Here is a 19,269-nt window from a genome sequence, read left to right on the forward strand (position 1 = left end):
AATTAGATAACTATACTGCTGTGTAAATGTAAAGTACTAATCACACATAAGAAGGAGGCAGGAAGACTATGGTACACTGGTTAGTCTCAGGCTCTATTATAATTTCATCCATCCAGAGTCAACACATGACTTATTTTGGAGGTTTTGAAACATGGCTGCAAATAAGTTGATACTCCTTAGACTGAGATGTCGTGTCCCCTGAATTTGGGCAGATCACAGTGACTGGTCAATCAGTACAGTATGGCAGAAGTGATGCTAGGTGACTTCTGAGGTCACAAAATGTAACGGCGGCTTCTGTGGAGTTTGTGGAAACACCATTCTTGGAGTCCTGAGTCTCCATGAAACAAGTCCTACTACCCTGATGCTGCCATGCCATGAGGAGGCTCAAATTAGACCACAGGAAGAGACAACATGTAGGTGCCCAGACATGACAGCAAGAGAGAGATGTCTGGTTAGCCTCCACATGCTTCAGCTCCAGCCACCACTTCCTTTTTCCATGTAAGACCCCAAGCCAGAGCTACCCAACTGATTGATTCCTTTCTGAATTCCTGATCCACAGAAACCATGACAGAAAAAAAAATGATTGCTGCTATTTTTAGGCAGTAAGTTTTGAAGTAATAGATTATACATCAATAGATAACTGGAAGGCTTACTGAACGCAGATTTTGCACAAAGACCTGAGAAGAGTAATTTCATATATTTTTTAAAGATTTTATTTTATAAGTAATCTCTACACCCAATGTGGGGCTTGAACTCAGAACCCTGAGATCAAGAGTTGCATGCTCCACTGACTGAGCCAGCCAGGTGCCCCTAATTTCTTATTTCTATTTATTAATCCTACGTGAAGAACAACACAAGAGCTAAAATAACATTTTATATCAAACTAAAAATATATTTGATTATTGTCTACATTGGTGGTATCTTGAAATCTCAGTATTACAGTACCCTCATTTTAGTAGGTTATGCCTGAAATTGCTGATTTCATATACTTTTAAGAACCTATTATCCAACTTAATGAAGGCTTTATGTGTCACATCATGGTTGCCCTATTTTACTTACAACATTACACTGAAAAGTAAATAGATATATCTACCTTTGTCTTTTAGGTATGAATGGGATGAAATTTACCATTTGTTAAAGTGTCCAGTACTAGCAGAAAACTCATATTGATACTTTTAGATTTTAAAAAAATACTACCAATATACCGAGTAATATATAGAATTGTCAAATGGCTATATTGTATACCTGAAAGCAATTTAACACTATATCTTAACTATATTAGAATTAAAATAAAATAGAGGCACCTGGTGGCTCAGTTCGTTGAGCGTCCACCTTAATTTCGGCTCAGGTCGTGATTGATCCCAGGGTGGTGGGATTCAGTCCTACGTCAAGCTCCATGCTGAGCATTGAGCCTGCTTGGGATTCTCTCTCTCTCTCTGTCATCTCCCTCTACCCCTTTCCTATAGTCATCCTGTCTCTATCAAAAAAATAAAATACAATAAAAAAAAATACTGTCTAAATAAACACAACTATTTGTCAATGAAGGTACTTAAAGGTAACTAAATTCACCAGATAAGCTCCACTGCATAAAAAAAAATTGTTATTTGTTTATTATTCTGATCTAGCCTTAACAGATACAGTAAAAGCTCCTACCAATGGTCACATAACGAATGACATGTATGGGAATAATTACTCTCTTGGAAAAAAGGAAAAATTATGGAAATGACTCTGAAACCACTGTAAATTATTACAATAAAACCAGCCCAAACAAATGAACTAATATGATGAATGCACTGGTGTCTACCTGGTATAGTATTTTAGTATACTATCCCGGCAGCAGTTTGTTTCCAAATTTACTGGGATCAGATTCCAATAAAAGTGTAACAAAGAAATCTAAAGTGACACACCTTCCATATCTTTTTTTTTAAATTTATTTTATTTATTTATTTATTTATTTATTTATTTTTTATTTTTTAATATATGAAATTTACTGTCAAATTGGTTTCCATACAACACCCAGTGCTCATCCCAAAAGCACACCTTCCATATCTTGAGAACATTCATAAATATCAGAGAAAAACATTAAACATGATATATAACATTAAGATTGCAATACCTTCTTGAGGCTAGAAAATTCCAAATGAAAACTTAGAAGTCAGAATGAAAACAGAGTTAACAAAAGAAAATGAGATATTCTGGAAAAAGTTTTAAAATACATACCTAATATAGAGCTAGAAAGGAAATAGATTTGGGGGGGGGATGAAATAAAATAAAGGAGACTGTAAGGGCCATGATTTGAATCATACAGAGTAATAACTGAGGTCAAAAAAAGAGAACAATGTAACTAATAAAGAATAATCATGAAGTTATTAAAGTTTATGTTATTTTTATAGTGCTAAGGGTGAACAGTTATGGGGGCACTTGGGTGGCTCAGTTGGTTAAGCATCTGACTCTTGATTTTAGTTCAGGTCATGATCTCATGGTTAGTGAGTTTGACCCCATATTGGGGTCTGCACTCACAGTGAGGAGCCTGATTGGGATTCTCTCTCTCCCTCTCTCTGCCCCTGTCCTGCTCTCTCTTTCAAAATTAATAAACTTAAAAAAAAAACATGAACAGTTATGAACAATATAGATGAATATAAATTACAGGGTAAAAAGTGCCTATCTGACATGAGAGAATAGACAGCACATATATCTTAAATGTCTAAAGTCTTGATTACATATTCTTTAGTAAGTTAAAACGTGAAATAAAACTGCTTTCTTATTTCAACTCTTATCATAATTTGCTAAAAGGAACAAAATGTTTGAGATTTAAAAAAAATTTTTTTAATGTTTATTGTTTTTGAGAGAGAGACAGAGAGCAAGCAGGGAAGGGGCAGAGAGAGAAGGAGACACAGAATCGGAAGCAGGCTCAAGGCTCTGAGCTGTCAGCACAGAGCCTGATGTGGAACTCGAACTCACAGACCGTGAGATCATGACCTGAGCTGTAGTCGGCCACCCAATGGACTGAGCCACCCAGGTGCCCCCAAAATGTTTGAGATTTGAATAAAGAAACATGCAAAATTAAACAAAAATGTCTAGGATTATAAAGAATGGCTGTTTTCCAAACAAATTGCTGAGTGTCATGAAAATAAAAATTCAAAGCAAAGACATGATGAAAATGCTAGGAAGCAAATCAACATTGGGGATGAAAATATCAAAAGCACTCAAGGCAGACCCACCTAAAACATTCATTATCTGTAATTTCTGTGAGTCTTGAAAAATGTAAGGATGACAGAGAGGAATGACTTTGGCATGCAGCATCAACAGTATGTCATTAATATCATGGCCAAAACCACATGATATTTACAGATAAACAATTCAATTCCATTTAGTTGATCTGATCTAATATAAACCTTGCAACGTTTAGAAAATTCAAAGAGTGGAGGAGGGAAGATGGCGGCGTAGGAGGACGCTGGGCTCACCGCGCGTCCTGCTGATCACTTAGATTCCACCTACACCTGCCTAAAGAACCCAGAAAACCGCCAGAGGATTAGCAGAACGGAGTCTCCGGAGCCAAGCGCAGACGAGAGGCCCACGGAAGAGGGTAGGAAGGGCGGCGAGGCGGTGCGCGCTCCACGGACTGGCGGGAGGGAGCCGGGGCGGAGGGGCGGCTCGCCGGCCAAGCAGAGCCCCCGAGTCTGGCTGGCAAAAGCGGAGGGGCCGGACGGACTGTGTTCCCACAGCAAGCGCAACTTAGCGTCTGGGAGGTCATAAGTTAAGAGCTCTGCTCGGAAAGCGGGAAGGCTGGAGGACAAAGGGAGGGAGAGCTGCTGAGCCCCCGGACGGCAGAGCTCAGCTTGGCGGGGAACAAAGGCGCTCGCCAGCGCCATCTCCCTCGCCCATCCCCCAGCCAAAATCCCAAAGAGAACCAGTTCCTGCCAGGGAACTTGCTCACTCCGCGCAAACACCCAACTCTGTGCTTCTGCGGAGCCAAACCTCCGGCAGCGGATCTGACTCCCTCCCGCTGCCACAGGGCCCCTCCTGAAGTGGATCACCTAAGGAGAAGTGAGCTAAGCCTGCCCCTCCTGCCCCCGTGCACCTTGCCTACCCACCCCAGCTAATACGCCAGATCCCCAGCACCACAAGCCTGGCAGTGTGCAAGTAGCCCAGACGGGCCACGCCACCCCACAGTGAATCCTGCCCCTAGGAGAGGGGAAGAGAAGGCACACACCAGTTTGACTGTGGCCCCAGCGGTGGGCTGGGGGCAGACATCAGGTCCGACTGCGGCCCTGCCCACCAACTCCAGTTATATACCACAGCACAGGGGAAGTGCCCTGCAGGTCCTCACCACTCCAGGGACTATCCAAAATGACCAAACGGAAGAATTACCCTCAGAAGAATCTCGAGGAAATAACAACAGCTAATGAACTGATCAAAAAAGATTTAAATAATATAACAGAAAGTGAATTTAGAATAATAGTCATAAAATTAATCGCTGGGCTTGAAAACAGTATACAGGACAGCAGAGAATCTCTTGCCACAGAGATCAAGGGACTAAGGAACAGTCACGAGGAGCTGAAAAGCGCTTTAAACGAAATGCAAAACAAAATGGAAACGACGACGGCTCGGATTGAAGAGGCAGAGGAGAGAATAGGTGAACTAGAAGATAAAGTTATGGAAAAAGAGGAAGCTGAGAGAAAGATAAAAAAATCCAGGAGTATGAGGGAAAAATTAGAGAACTAAGTGATACACTAAAAAGAAATAATATACGCATAATTGGTATCCCAGAGGAGGAAGAGAGAGGGAAAGGTGCTGAAGGGGTACTTGAAGAAATTATAGCTGAGAACTTCCCTGAACTGGGGAAGGAAAAAGGCATTGAAATCCAAGAGGCACAGAGAACTCCCTTCAGACGTAACTTGACTTGATCTTCTGCACGACATATCATAGTGAAACTGGCAAAATACAAGGATAAAGAGAAAATTCTGAAAGCAGCAAGGGATAAACGTGCCCTCACATATAAAGGGAGACCTATAAGACTCGTGACTGATCTCTCCTTTGAAACTTGGCAGGCCAGAAAGGCTTGGCACGATATCTTCAGTGTGCTAAACAGAAAAAATATGCAGCCGAGAATCCTTTATCCAGCAAGTTTGTCATTTAGAATAGAAGGAGAGATAAAGGTCTTCCCAAATAAACAAAAACTGAAGGAATTTGTCACCACTAAACCAGCCCTACAAGAGATCCTAAGGGGGATCCTGTGAGACAAAGTACCAGAGACATCACTACAAGCATAAAACATACAGACATCACAATGACTCTAAACCCGTATCTTTCTATAATAACACTGAATGTAAATGGATTAAATGCGCCAACCAAAAAACATAGGGTATCAGAATGGATAAAAAAATAAGACCCATCTATTTGCTGTCTACAAGAGACTCATTTTAGATCTGAGGACACCTTTAGATCGAGAGTGAGGGGATGGAGAACTATTTATCATGCTACTGGAAGCCAAAAGAAAGCTGGAGTAGCCATACTTACATCAGACAAACTAGACTTTAAATTAAAGGCTGTAACAAGAGATGAAGAAGGGCATTATATAATAATTACAGGGTCTATCCATCAGGAAGAGCTAACAATTATAAATGTCTATGCGCCAAATACCAGAGCCCCCAGATACATAAAACAATTACTCATAAACATAAGCAACCTTATTGATAAGAATGTGGTCATTGCGGGGGACTTTAACACCCCACTTACAGAAATGGATAGATCATCTAGACACACAGTCAATAAAGAAACAAGGGCCCTGAATGATACATTGGATCAGATGGACTTGACAGATATATTTAGAACTCTGCATGCCAAAGCAACAGAATATACTTTCTTCTCGAGTGCACATGGAACATTCTCCAAGATAGATCATATACTGGGTCACAAAACAGCCCTTCATAAGTTTACAAGAATTGAAATCATACCATGCATACTTTCAGACCACAATGCTATGAAGCTTGAAATCAACCACAGGAAAAAGTCTGGAAAACCTCCAAAAGCATGGAGGTTAAAGAACACCCTACTAACAAATGAGTGGGTCAACCAGGCAATTAGAGAAGAAATTAAAAAATATATGGAAACAAACGAAAATGAAAATACAACAATCCAAACGCTTTGGGACGCAGCAAAGGCAGTCCTGAGAGGAAAATACATTGCAATCCAGGCCTATCTCAAGAAACAAGAAAAATACCAAATACAAAATCTAACAGCACACCTAAAGGAAATAGAAGCAGAACAGCAAAGGCAGCCTAAACCCAGCAGAAGAAGAGAAATAATAAAGATCAGAGCAGAAATAAACAATATAGAATCTAAAAAAACGGTAGAGCAGATCAACGAAACCAAGAGTTGGTTTTTTGAAAAAATAAACAAAATTGACAAACCTCTAGCCAGGCTTCTCACAAAGAAAAGGGAGATGACCCAAATAGATAAAATCATGAATGAAAATGGAATTATTACAACCAATCCCTCAGAGATACAAACAATTATCAGGGAATACTATGAAAAATTATATGCCAACAAATTGGACAACCTGGAAGAAATGGACAAATTCCTAAACACCCACACTCTTCCAAAACTCAATCAGGAGGAAATAGAAAGCTTGAACAGACCCATCACCAGCGAAGAAATTGAATCGGTTATCAAAAATCTCCCAACAAATAAGAGTCCAGGACCAGATGGCTTCCCAGGGGAGTTCTACCAGATGTTTAAAGCAGAGATAATACCTATCCTTCTCAAGCTATTCCAAGAAATAGAAAGGGAAGGAAAACTTCCAGACTCATTCTATGAAGCCAGTATTACTTTGATTCCTAAACCAGACAGAGACCCAGTAAAAAAAGAGAACTACAGGCCAATATCCCTGATGAATATGGATGCAAAAATTCTCAATAAGATACTAGCAAATCGAATTCAACGGCATATAAAAAGAATTATTCACCATGATCAAGTGGGATTCATTCCTGGGATGCAGGGCTAGTTCAACATTCGCAAATCAATCAACGTGATACATCACATTAACAAAAAAAAGAGAAGAACCATATGATCCTGTCAATCGATGCAGAAAAGGCCTTTGACAAAATCCAGCACCCTTTCTTAATAAAAACCCTTGAGAAAGTTGGGATAGAAGGAACATACTTAAAGATCATAAAAGCCATTTATGAAAAGCCCACAGCTGACATCATCCTCAACGGGGAAAAACTGAGAGCTTTTTCCCTGAGATCAGGAACACGACAGGGATGCCCACTCTCACCGCTGCTGTTTAACATAGTGCTGGAAGTTCTAGCATCAGCAATCAGACAACAAAAGGAAATCAAAGGCATCAAAATTGGCAAAGATGAAGTCAAGCTTTCGCTTTTTGCAGATGACATGATATTATACATGGAAAATCCGATAGACTCCACCAGAAGTCTGCTAGAACTGATCCATGAATTTAGCAAAGTTGCAGGATACAAAATCAATGTACAGAAATCAGTTGCATTCTTATACACTAACAATGAAGCAACAGAAAGACAAATAAAGAAACTGATCCCATTCACAATTGCACCAAGAAGCATAAAATACCTAGGAATAAATCTAACCAAAGATGTAAAAGATCTGTATGCTGAAAACTATAGAAAGCTTATGCAGGTAATTGAAGAAGATATAAAGAAATGGAAAGACATTCCCTGCTCATGGATTGGAAGAATAAATATTGTCAAAATGTCAATACTACCCAAAGCTATCTACACATTCAATGCAATCCCAATCAAAATTGCACCAGCATTCTTCTTGAAACTAGAACAAGCAATCCTAAAATTCATATGGAACCACAAAAGGCCCCGAATAGCCAAAGTAATTTTGAAGAAGAAGACCAAAGCAGGAGGCATCACAATCCCAGACTTTAGCCTCTACTACAAAGCTGTCATCATCAAGACAGCATGGTATTGGCACAAAAACAGACACATAGACCAATGGAATAGAATAGAAACCCCAGAACTAGACCCACAAACGTATGGCCAACTCATCTTTGACAAAGCAGGAAAGAACATCCAATGGAAAAAAGACAGTCTCTTTAACAAATGGTGCTGGGAGAACTGGACAGCAACATGCAGAAGGTTGAAACTAGACCACTTTCTCACACCATTCACAAAAATAAACTCAAAATGGATAAAGGACCTGAATGTGAGACAGGAAACCATCAAAACCTTAGAGGAGAAAGCAGGAAAAGACCTCTCTGACCTCAGCTGTAGCAATCTCTTACTCGGCACATCCCCAAAGGCAAGGGAATTAAAAGCAAAAGTGAATTACTGGGACCTTATGAAGATAAAAAGCTTCTGTACAGCAAAGGAAACAACCAACTAAACTAAAAGGCAACCAACGGAATGGGAAAAGATATTTGCAAATGACATATCGGACAAAGGGCTAGTATCCAAAATCTATAAAGAGCTCATCAAACTCCACACCCGAAAAACAAATAACCCAGTGAAGAAATGGGCAGAAAACATGAATAGACACTTCTCTAAAGAAGACATCCGGATGGCCAACAGGCACATGAAAAGATGTTCAACGTCGCTCCTTATCAGGGAAATAGAAATCAAAACCACACTCAGATATCACCTCACGCCAGTCAGAGTGGCCAAAATGAACAAATCAGGAGACTATAGATGCTGGAGAGGATGTGGAGAAACAGGAACCCTCTTGCACTGTTGGTGGGAATGCAAATTGGTGCAGCCGCTCTGGAAAGCAGTGTGGAGGTTCCTCAGAAAATTAAAAATAGACCTACCCTATGACCCAGCAATAGCACTGCTAGGAATTTATCCAAGGGATACAGGAGTACTGGTACATAGGGGCACTTGTACCCCAATGTTTATAGCAGCACTCTCAACAATAGCCAAATTATGGAAAGAGCCTAAATGTCCATCAACTGATGAATGGATAAAGAAATTGTGGTTTATATACACAATGGAATACTACGTGGCAATGAGAAAGAATGAAATATGGCCTTTTGTAGCAACGTGGATGGAACTGGAGAGTGTGATGCTAAGTGAAATAAGCCATACAGAGAAAGACAGATACCATATGGTTTCACTCTTATGTGGATCCTGAGAAACGTAACAGAAACCCATGGGGGAGGGGAAGGAAAAAAAAAAAAAAAGAGGTTAGAGTGGGAGAGAGCCAAAGCATAAGAGACTGTTAAAAACTGAGAACAAACTGAGGGTTGATGGGGGGTGGAAGGGAGGGCAGGGTGGGTGATGGGTATTGAGGAGGGCACCTTTTGGGATGAGCACTGGGTGTTGTATGGATACCAATTTGACAGTAAATTTCATATATTAAAAAATAAAAAAAAAATAAAGCTACCTTGAACCAAAAAAAAAAAAAAAAAAAGAAAGAAAATTCAAAGAGTAACCATTATGTTCATGACAATTAACAATCCTTAGATTTATAGATGTGCACTTTTTCACACTTGGTCTTTAGTATTAAGTGAATGTAATTAGCAACTCAACATTAACCTATGTAGTATAACAATAAATACTATGCTGTACCCATTACTATAATAATTAGAAACAAAATCTAGAAATTTTCAAATACCTTTTTTAAAAGTTTATTTGTTTATTTTGAGAGAAAGAGAGAATACAAGCAGGGGAGGAACAGAGAGAAAGAGAGAAGGAGGGAGAGGGAGAGGGAGAGGGAGAGGAAGAGGGAGAGGGAGGGAGGGACAGAGAGAGAGAGAGAGAGAGAGAGAGAGAGAGAGAGAGAGAGAATTCCAAGCAAGTTCCACACTGTCAGCGCAGAGCCTGATGCGGGGCTTGGACTCATGAACTTGAAATCATGAAATCATGACCTGAGATGAAATCAAAAGTCTGATGCTTAACCAACTGGGCCGTCCAAGTGCCCTCAAATACTTTTTATTTTTTATTTATTTATTTTTTAATTTTTTTTTTCAACATTTTTTATTTATTTTTGGGACAGAGAGAGACAGAGCATGAACGGGGGAGGGGCAGAGAGAGAGGGAGACACAGAATCGGAAACAGGCTCCAGGCTCCGAGCCATCAGCCCAGAGCCTGACGCGGGGCTCGAACTCAGGGACCGCGAGATCGTGACCTGGCTGAAGTCGGATGCTTAACCGACTGCGCCACCCAGGCGCCCCAAATACTTTTTATTGTTGGTCAAAGATTTTTACTTTTTTAGTACAGATTTTGTTTTTCTTTTAAAAGGGTTTATAACATCATTTACCTGTAAATGAACAATTCTCAGAAATATATCTTCTCTCATGCTCATCTCGATATCAAAACGAGAAAGTCTTTTGTCTGCTTCTGTACTTGCTGTCCGCACTTCTTTGTCAGAGGAGACATGCTGGGGAAAGTCTAACATGGTTCGTTCCACTGTCGATAGAGGACAAAATCATAAGGATTCATCCAATCAGCATTAAGAAAAATACCTCCTACCTAGATGAATGATTATCCTAATATAAGTTTTTCATTTTATACCTTCTGTAAAGTTTTGTAAGGAAACAGCATCTAATGCAGGACTTGGCTGTTGCAGTGGCATTATTAGGAACAATAAGGGTATAAACTGAGCACTTATCAAAGTATGTTTAGGGTGTAACTTATTAACTGGGAATGCTGAAAGATAAAGACATAGTTCTCATACTAACACATTTTATAATCTGGTGTGTGGGAGGAGGGAACAGTACATGAAAAGATAAGGAATACAGGATAGAGCAGCTTAGTTGCCAAAAGAATGGGATAGTAACTCGAACACAGCAATATTAGGACTGGAGCACTATGTAATACCTATGATGAAGGCTGGACCTTAGGGCGGGCAGGGCAAGAGGAAGACTTCAGGAGAGGACTGGAAAAGTAGAGACTACAAGTCTGGGGACTGGCAGAGAGAGAGGATGTTTTAGAAAAAAGCAGACTTACTTAGTTACTTACTTACTTATTTAAATATAATTTATTGTCAAATTGGTTTCCATACAACACTCAGTGCTCATCCCAACAAGTGCCCTCCTCCCTACACGTCACTCACTTTCCCCTCTCCCCCACCCCCATCTACACTAGTTTGTTCTCAGTATCCAGGGTCTCTTATGGTTTGCCTCCCTCCCTCTCTGTAACTTTTTTTTTTCCCCTTCCCCTCCTCCATAGTCTTCTGTTAAGTTTCTCAAGATCCACATATGGTTGAAAACATATGATATCTGTCTTTCTCTGCCTGGTTTATTTCACTTAGCATAATACCCTCCAGTTCCATCCATGTTGCTGCAAATGGCCAGAATTCATTCTTTTCATTGCCAAGTAGTATTCCCTTATATATATAAACCACATCTTCTTTATCCACTCGTCAGGTGATGGACATTTAGGCTCTTTCCATAATTTGGCTATTGTTGAAAGTGCTGCTATAAACATTGGGGTACATGTGCCCCTATGCATCAGCATTCCTGTATCCTTTGGGTAGATTCCTAGCAGCGGTATTGCTGGGTCATAGGGTAGTTCTACTTTTAATTTTTTGAGGAACCTCCACACTGTTTTCCAGAGAAAAGCAGACCAATTTAGTTGGGGTGGGGGAAGTTTATTTAAAATAGAAATTCCTAACCTTCACTACAGATTCTTTAGAGAATCTAGTCAAAGTTATGGACCCTCCCCAAAATGCAAACGTTCATACAAGCATAAAAGTTCCATACAATTTTAGAAGATTCCCAGAAATCTCAGTGGACACATCCAGTGAAGAGTTGAATATTGGGACTATTCCTATTAAATGATGGTGGTAACGAACTGCTCTAATTTTCACATATTAAAATTCTTTCTTGGGTTTTTAATACATTTGTATTGTGACTTTCATCGGGCAAAAATCTGATGTCAGTGAAATGACCCCAAGTATAGAAAAAATGAGTATGGTTTATTTTTTTTGTTTTTATTTATTTAAAAATTTTTTTTAATGTTTATTTAATTTTGAGAGAGAGAGAGAAAGAGAGAGAGAGAGAGAGAGAGAGAGAGAGAGAGAATGAGGAGGGGAGGGGCACAGAGAGGGAGACCTAAAATCAGAAGCAGGCTCCAGGCTCTGAGGTGTTAGTACAGAGCCTGATACAGGGCTCAAATTCATGAACCATGAGATTATGACTTGAGCTGAAGTTGTATGCTTAACCACTGAGCCACCCAGGCATCTCTTTATTATTTTTTTGAGAGAGAGACAGAGAGAGGAGGGAGGGGAAAGTCAGAGAGAGAGAGAGAGAGAGAAAGAGAGAGAGAGAGAGAGAGAGAGAATCCCAAGCAGGCTCCGTGCTGACAGTGAGGATCTTGACATGGGGCTCTAACCCATGAACCATGAGATCGTGACCTGAGCCAAAATCAAAAGTTGCACGCTTAACCGACTGAGCCAGCTAGCCAACACAAAATGAGTATGGTTTATAGGAACGGTGTGGCTATACTGTGACAATGAATACACTTTTATTAGCTTTAGTACTTTGAAGGTATTGTAAACAGGTAAAACTTCCACATCTGATATATGGCAGACAGTAGAGCTATCCTTTCCATACCAAGAAACTATCCAGTTAAACAAGCTACCTCACTCATATCAGTCCTCTTAAAACAGTGCTATAAAGCTGTAAAAAGAAAAATCACCTCAAATATCTGTATAAATTCATAACATGTGGTTTAAAAAGTCTAATTAAATAATTATTCTTTAAGGATTTGATTTAATATACACTTTTATGTTCCTTGATTAAAGAAGGGAACAGAATTAAAGTTTCATAGATGTAGCACCTGTTTAAGTGATAGAGTTAACTATATAGGTATAATTTCTATTTACTTTTTAAAATTAAGTCAAGGAGATATTAAGAAAAAATAAAATTGCTCAAGAACTAAAATGAGCAGAACAAAATGCAGGAGCCTAAAACTGGAAACATATTCTTAAACAAACAATAATACTAAAAACCATTTCCTTCCTTACTTTGCCACAAAGACCTGAACCAGACTTATGCTCTTACTGCCAAACTATAAACAATATTGGACACTAGTCAAATGAGGTTTTAACAGTTACTGCAGGAGGCAGAATGAGCTCTGAGAACAAATATAGATAAGATAAAGTTGGTCTTTAAAAATCTCCTAAACTCAAAAATTTTTAGGATTAACTTACAGAGGTAAATTTATGAGAGAGCAAGGACTTCTGAAAACTAAAAGTATATTTAAAAGATGCATTACTGGGGGATGCCTGGGTGGCTCAGTCAGTTAAACGTCTGACTTCGGCTCAGGTCATAATCTCATGGTTTCTGAGTTTGAGCCCCGTGTTGGGCTCTGTGCTGACAGCTCAGAGCCTGGAGTCTGCTTTGTATTCTGTGTCTCCCTCTCTCTCTCCCCATCCCTCACTTATGCTCTCTCTCTGTCTCAAAAATAATAAATAAACATTAAAAAAAAATAAAAGATGTATTATTGGAAAAGCAGCAGACTTTAAGATAATTTTTAAAAAGATTTTGTTTTTTTTCCCCACTGATTTTTATATTTGTTAAATGCATAATTCACCAGGCTGGAACACCATGTTGGCCATATATGACTGAAGAAGAAATGGGTCTCTGAACCAAGGACAAACCACATATAGCAAGGGAGACACACAAAATATTGCCTTCTGGGAAAACTCTGCCAAATGCGAACCAACTCCATCCCTTTGAGTTTGACTAACGAGACCCACCAGGTCTTTTTTATTTAGTAGTTTAAACTCAAGACTTTTATCCAGATTTAGTGGCCATTAATGAGAGTGAAGCAGATGGTGGGAAGAGGCAGAAACTGAAACAGAAGAGGTAAGAGAGTCCCTATTAAGGTGGGGCACAGGGTAGGGAATTCTTGGTGTTGAGGGGTTGGTGAGGGTTAAGAGATGACTAGGTCACTAGGGCTGTACAGGATTCTGGACAACCTTCCAAATTCCAGAATACATACAAATGTTTATGATATCCCGATAACTTACGTTCTTACAAAACCTGGATAGCCAAGGTTGTTTAGCCATAACTATATCACAGAATATGTCCAACCCTTAGGGGCAATTGGAGTGAATCTCCATTCCTTTAACTCAAAGGGCCTAATACTTATATTATAGAAAAAATGTATTTTAAGTATAGGAAATATGAAAAATAGAGAAAGGCATAGAGAGTAAATTTTAAAAAATCAAGCATAAATCCGATATCTAAGAAATTAGCTACTAGTAAAATTTTCTTCTGGTTTTCTTCTCTGTATTTTTTTTCTATGTTAAGAAATGCTGTTCCTCAACATGATTATAGCTACATAGTGTTGCAGACCCTGAGCATACCATTACGTGGTCTTTCTATATGCTGGATGGCACCCAGGAGTTGTTTCCAAGGTTCTGCTATGACAGAGTACCTGTTTATACATAAATTTGTACATAATTTTTCCTGTATCTGATAATTTATTTCGATTAAATGCTTAGGTGTGGAACTGCTGGGCTAGGGTATGAACTTCTTAAGAGTTTTGATATATTATGTCAAAATACTCTCCAGAAAGCAGATGTAATGAGATTGTACATTTTGTAGCACCACTGCCAACATAATAAAACATTTTAGTTTTATTTAATTGAATTCTAAGCAATTAGTTAATCATTATGGAAAAATCAATGTCTTGTAAAACTGGAAAATGATTGCCAACACAGAAAGCATAAAATGGTTTATGATGCCTACAAAATGAAATATCAATGGGCGTCTGCATGCTACTCACCTATATACTTCACTTCGACATCTGCCAGTGCCTGCAAACAGTTCTCATAAGTTACTTCCTCAATGTCAAGCATTCCAATAGCATCGTACACCTGTTTGGTCTGCACAATGAGCTCCTCAGTTCTTGTTTTAATTTGCTCTGGTGAAAGATCCCATCTTAAGACATTTCTGCCAGCTACAGTATAGGAAGACATTGCCTGAAGAGAAGACATCACTTCTCTTCCTAAAGTCATTCTGAATAAAATCCTGGAACCACCAACTCTGAAAAGAATCAGAAAAAGAATAAAAATTAGACATCTGTTGATCCAAAGCCAATACACAAATGTATGCTGTCTAATTATATTAAAAAGAACTTTTTAATAAAATTGAGCAAGTCTCTTTCAGGTGAACACGTAAGCACAAAATTAAATGCATTTGTATTTTTTTTCCCTTGAATGTAGATTTAATGAAATTAGTACTTACCAAACACTGAAGTGGTCATGTAATTAAGTCATGGTGAGAAATGAAGTTAGGTGTCAAAGACATAATAACTGTCCTTTATAAATTAAACCAGTAATCTTTCTTATATAAATGTTTTTCCTGTGCTGGGGCATCTGGCTGGCTCAGTCAAAAGACCATGTAACTCTTGATCCTGTGGTTCTATGTTCAAGCCCCACGTTGGATGTAGAGATTACTTAAAAAAACAAAATCTTAAAAAAAAATAAAAATTAGGGACACCTGGGTGACTCAGTTGGTTAAGTGTCTTTCAGCTCAGCTCATGATCTCGTTGTTTGTGGGTTTGAGCCCTACATCGGGCTCTGTGCTGACATCTCGGAGCCTGGAGCCTGCTTCGGATTCTGTGTATCCCTTTCTCTGCCCCTCGCCCACTCTCTCTCTTTCTCTGTCAAAAATGAATAAATGTTAAAAAATTTTTAATTAAGAAAAAATTAAAATTAAAATAAAAAAAGTTATTTCCTGTGTCAACATCTACCTACAATGTTTCAAAACGTTTTTATAATGAACAGCATGTAAAAAAAATGTTTTTTTACCAAAATTTCACAAAAATCAACTATGAAAATTTGAATTTAAGGTTTGGGAAATAAACTCTGGTATTGCTATGGCATTATTCTAAAAGACAAAAGAAATTAAGTTAATGATAACAATCCTTTACCTCCCTGAAAACCTCAAACTAATAATTGATGCCATATGTGTGTATATATGTACTATATATCATGCAATATAATTTTAGAACTTATAAATAAAAATATTATAATTAATGGCTAACATTTGTTGTGTGTTTAGGCACTGTATTAAATGCTTGCCATTTATTCACTTAGTCCTCAAAACAAAACTATGAGGCAGATACTGTAGTTATTCTCATTTTACTAAAGAGGAAACTAAAACACAGGAAAGTTAAGTAACTTGTCCAAAGTCACATAGCTGGTTATATGTTGTGAGCTAGGATTAAAAACCAGACGGAGATAATAGAGATCCAGAACTCACACTCTTAACTGCTACGCTAAACTTCAATCCTATTATCTTACAAGACCCCAAAACAACCCTATGAGGTAGGCAGTGCATTATTCCCTTTTTAATGATGAGGCAGTTGAGGCTCAGAGAGGCTAATGACTTATGTAAGGTCATTCACTTAACAAATACTTATGAGCATATATTGTCTGGTCATTGTGACAGGCATCAAGGATAAACAGGCAAACTTACTAACATTCTGCTATTATTGTGGAGAGACAAATTGATAAAGGAACTATTATTCTATATTGAGGTGAGTGAGATGACAGGTATAAGCAGAGGGAACTCTGAAAGACCTCAGAAGGAACTTTTCTTGGAAGATTTTACAGAGGCAACAAGGAGCAAGCCAACATCTGGACTACATCCAGAAATTATCTAAATGCCAAAAGCAGTAAGGAGAGAGAAATCTGATAAGGTCAGTAAGGACTACAGAATATGAAGAGCCTTGGGAATCAATAAAGAGTTCAACCTGAAGTCCATGAGAGAGCCACTGAAGGGTTTTAACCAGGTAAGAGATGAAATAAGGTATACATTTTAGAGAAATTGCCCAAATTAAAGTGAGTTGAAAGGTTTGGAAAAGAGAGATTATACTAGAGGAAAGCTATTCCTGTAACTGGAGCATAATATCATGGTATACTGAATTAGGAAAAGGGGGGAACTGGAGTGACTTAAAAGATATTCAGGAAGTAGAATCAGTATGACTTGGTACTTGGTATAGGGGTGGAGGGTGAGAAATCAAGGATGTTGTCCAAGATTCTTGTAATTGGATGTATGGATGGTGGTAACATCATTAAAATAGGCAATGTAGAAGGAGGAGGAGGTTTTTTCGAGGTTGGGGGGGAAGAGATATTCAATTTTGGACATGCCAAGTTTGAAGTGGTGTGGCACATTTAAATGGAATTCATTAATATGAGACGATAATTGGAGTTAGAGGAATGGTTGAACTGGCCCAAGGGAGTTTGCAGATTAAGAACAGAACTGAGCCCTAACTCTAGTTTAATCATGGAGATAAAGGAAAACCAAACCAGAATGGATTTAGGAAGCTGTGAAAAGTAAGCAGAAAAAAAGGGAGGGAGGGGTGCCTGGCTGGCTGGGTTGGTAGAGCATTCAACTCTCGATCTCAAGGTCGAGTGTTTAAGCCCCACCCTGGGCGTGGAGCCTACTTAAAAAAAAAAAAAAAAAAAAAAAAAAGAGGGAGTAAATAACTACCAAATGTACAAATCTCAAGAAAGACGGAAGAGTCTGTTAAATTTAGCAACAGGAATGTCATTGATGATTCTGGCAAGAGCAGTGTCAGCGGGATGGTGGGGGTGGAAGTCAGACTACAATGATTGAGGGATAAGAAGAAGGTAAAGAACTGTAGAGTACATCTAAGTGATTCTCTAGAGTTGGATATATTTTACTTTTATTTTTATTTTTTTTATTTTTGGGAGAGTGAAAATGGGGGAGTGGCGGAGATAGGGGAACAGAGGTTCCCAAGCGGGCTCAGTGCTGACAGGCTGACTGCAGTGAGCTGGATGTGGGGCTCAAACTCACAAACCAAGAGATCATGATCTGAGCAGAAGTCAAACACTCAACTGACTGAGCCACCCAGGTGCCCCAAGTTGGATGTGTTTTAGATAAGAAAAGAGACTGCAGTCTCAGTAAAATCAATAAAACAGGTAAAGTGGGAGTAGAAAGATTACAGTCTCAGTAAAATCAATAAAACAGGTAAAGCAGGAGTAGAGAGACTACAGTCTCAGTAAAATCAATAAAACAGGTAAAGTGGGAGTAGTTAGGTTGTAGTAAAAAAGTGTGGGTTTGAATTTAATAATTCAAAGGTTAAGCAGTCTGATACAATTCAGGACATTTTCCCAGAAGTGGATGGTTGATATAAATGAGTTGAAGAATGCAATCTAGTATTGGATAAATTGTTTATGTGAACACTGGAGTCAGCAGCTTGACAGCTGGGCCTGGGAATAGAAAGGAAGACTGAGCCAGAAACCAAAGTCTTCAAAGAATGGGGAAGACCAACCAGGTATCTGGTGGAGGACATCATGAACAGGGTATAGAATGATAAAACCAGATTGTGAGCCTTGAAGGTGTTTATACAATGGTGAAGAAGTATTGGTCTGGGAGTGTAAGTGAGGGCAAGACAGGAGCTGGCAAACAAAGAAGATGTGGTCTTTCCTCTTTACTTTGTGATCTATGGGGTGTGAAAGAGAGGGATATAGAGAAAATATTTTCCCCAGGGTTGAGTGGATTTCAGTAATGGTTACTAGAAGAAAAGACAATCCAGAGAGTATCAAAAGGGGAGGAGTTTGTTGACTACAGGACAAGGGTTCCAGAAATAACAAGGCAGAAGTCTAAGAGTAGAATACATAGCTAAATATGTGTTCATTGTCCAGCCATTCACTGCCTCCCTCTAACTAAGACTATGCACATATTTCTTCCTAGTACCCATGCACACCACGACTACCACACCCCCTGCCATGTCCATGATCTGTGAAGGTGGCTGCCCCTACCCTCAAACTCCTATGAGAGAAACAGGTCTTATTTCCACCGTGTGTGACCGAGCAAGCTTGTGTTCGTGACTGCAGCTGGCATCCACCTTATGTAGAACCTGACTTAGGATGAAATAAACACTGTGAACAGAAGAATAAAGGAAGGAAAGCAAATATTTACTGATATCACCCTTATAACAGTTAATTCTGAAACCTGACCTAGACCTATTTTCCAGTTATATTTAAGCCAGCTTGAATGCAGTTTTATGTTATTTGTTTCATAGAGGATCCGAACTGATAAAGGAATGAAAACTGGTAAAGGAATGAGCTCATACATGCAAAAGTATGAAGGTCACAACAAGAAATGATGGATGATTGGAGGGTCTCATATGCTTGGTGGTGGGTGAAATTAACAGGGATGCAAAGTTCAGTGTGGAGCTGGCTGAAAATGTCTAAAATAATTACTTCCACAATCTCTTACGGATACACAGAACTGAAGCCTCGAGGAGCAGTGAGACATCACCACTAATGACTGGGTTTCTGAGGAAGTTCTAGTATAAG

The 19,269-nt window shown here is 39.0% G+C and overlaps 1 protein-coding gene across 1 annotated transcript in view; it reads right to left on the minus strand.

Moving 5' to 3' along the window:
• Window positions 1-19,269, minus strand: part of NLN (neurolysin) — a 108,609-nt gene that overhangs the window by 52,543 nt on the left and 36,797 nt on the right. The window contains exons 2-3 of the mRNA XM_058730991.1: window positions 14,721-14,980; window positions 10,243-10,391 (exon numbers count right to left, since the gene is read on the minus strand). Of these exons, the coding sequence (XP_058586974.1) occupies window positions 10,243-10,391; window positions 14,721-14,980 (409 nt within the window). The remainder of the gene's footprint in view (window positions 1-10,242; window positions 10,392-14,720; window positions 14,981-19,269) is intronic.

Source organism: Neofelis nebulosa, chromosome 1, assembly GCF_028018385.1.
Source record: "Neofelis nebulosa isolate mNeoNeb1 chromosome 1, mNeoNeb1.pri, whole genome shotgun sequence".
Classification (NCBI taxonomy): Eukaryota; Metazoa; Chordata; class Mammalia; order Carnivora; family Felidae; genus Neofelis; species Neofelis nebulosa.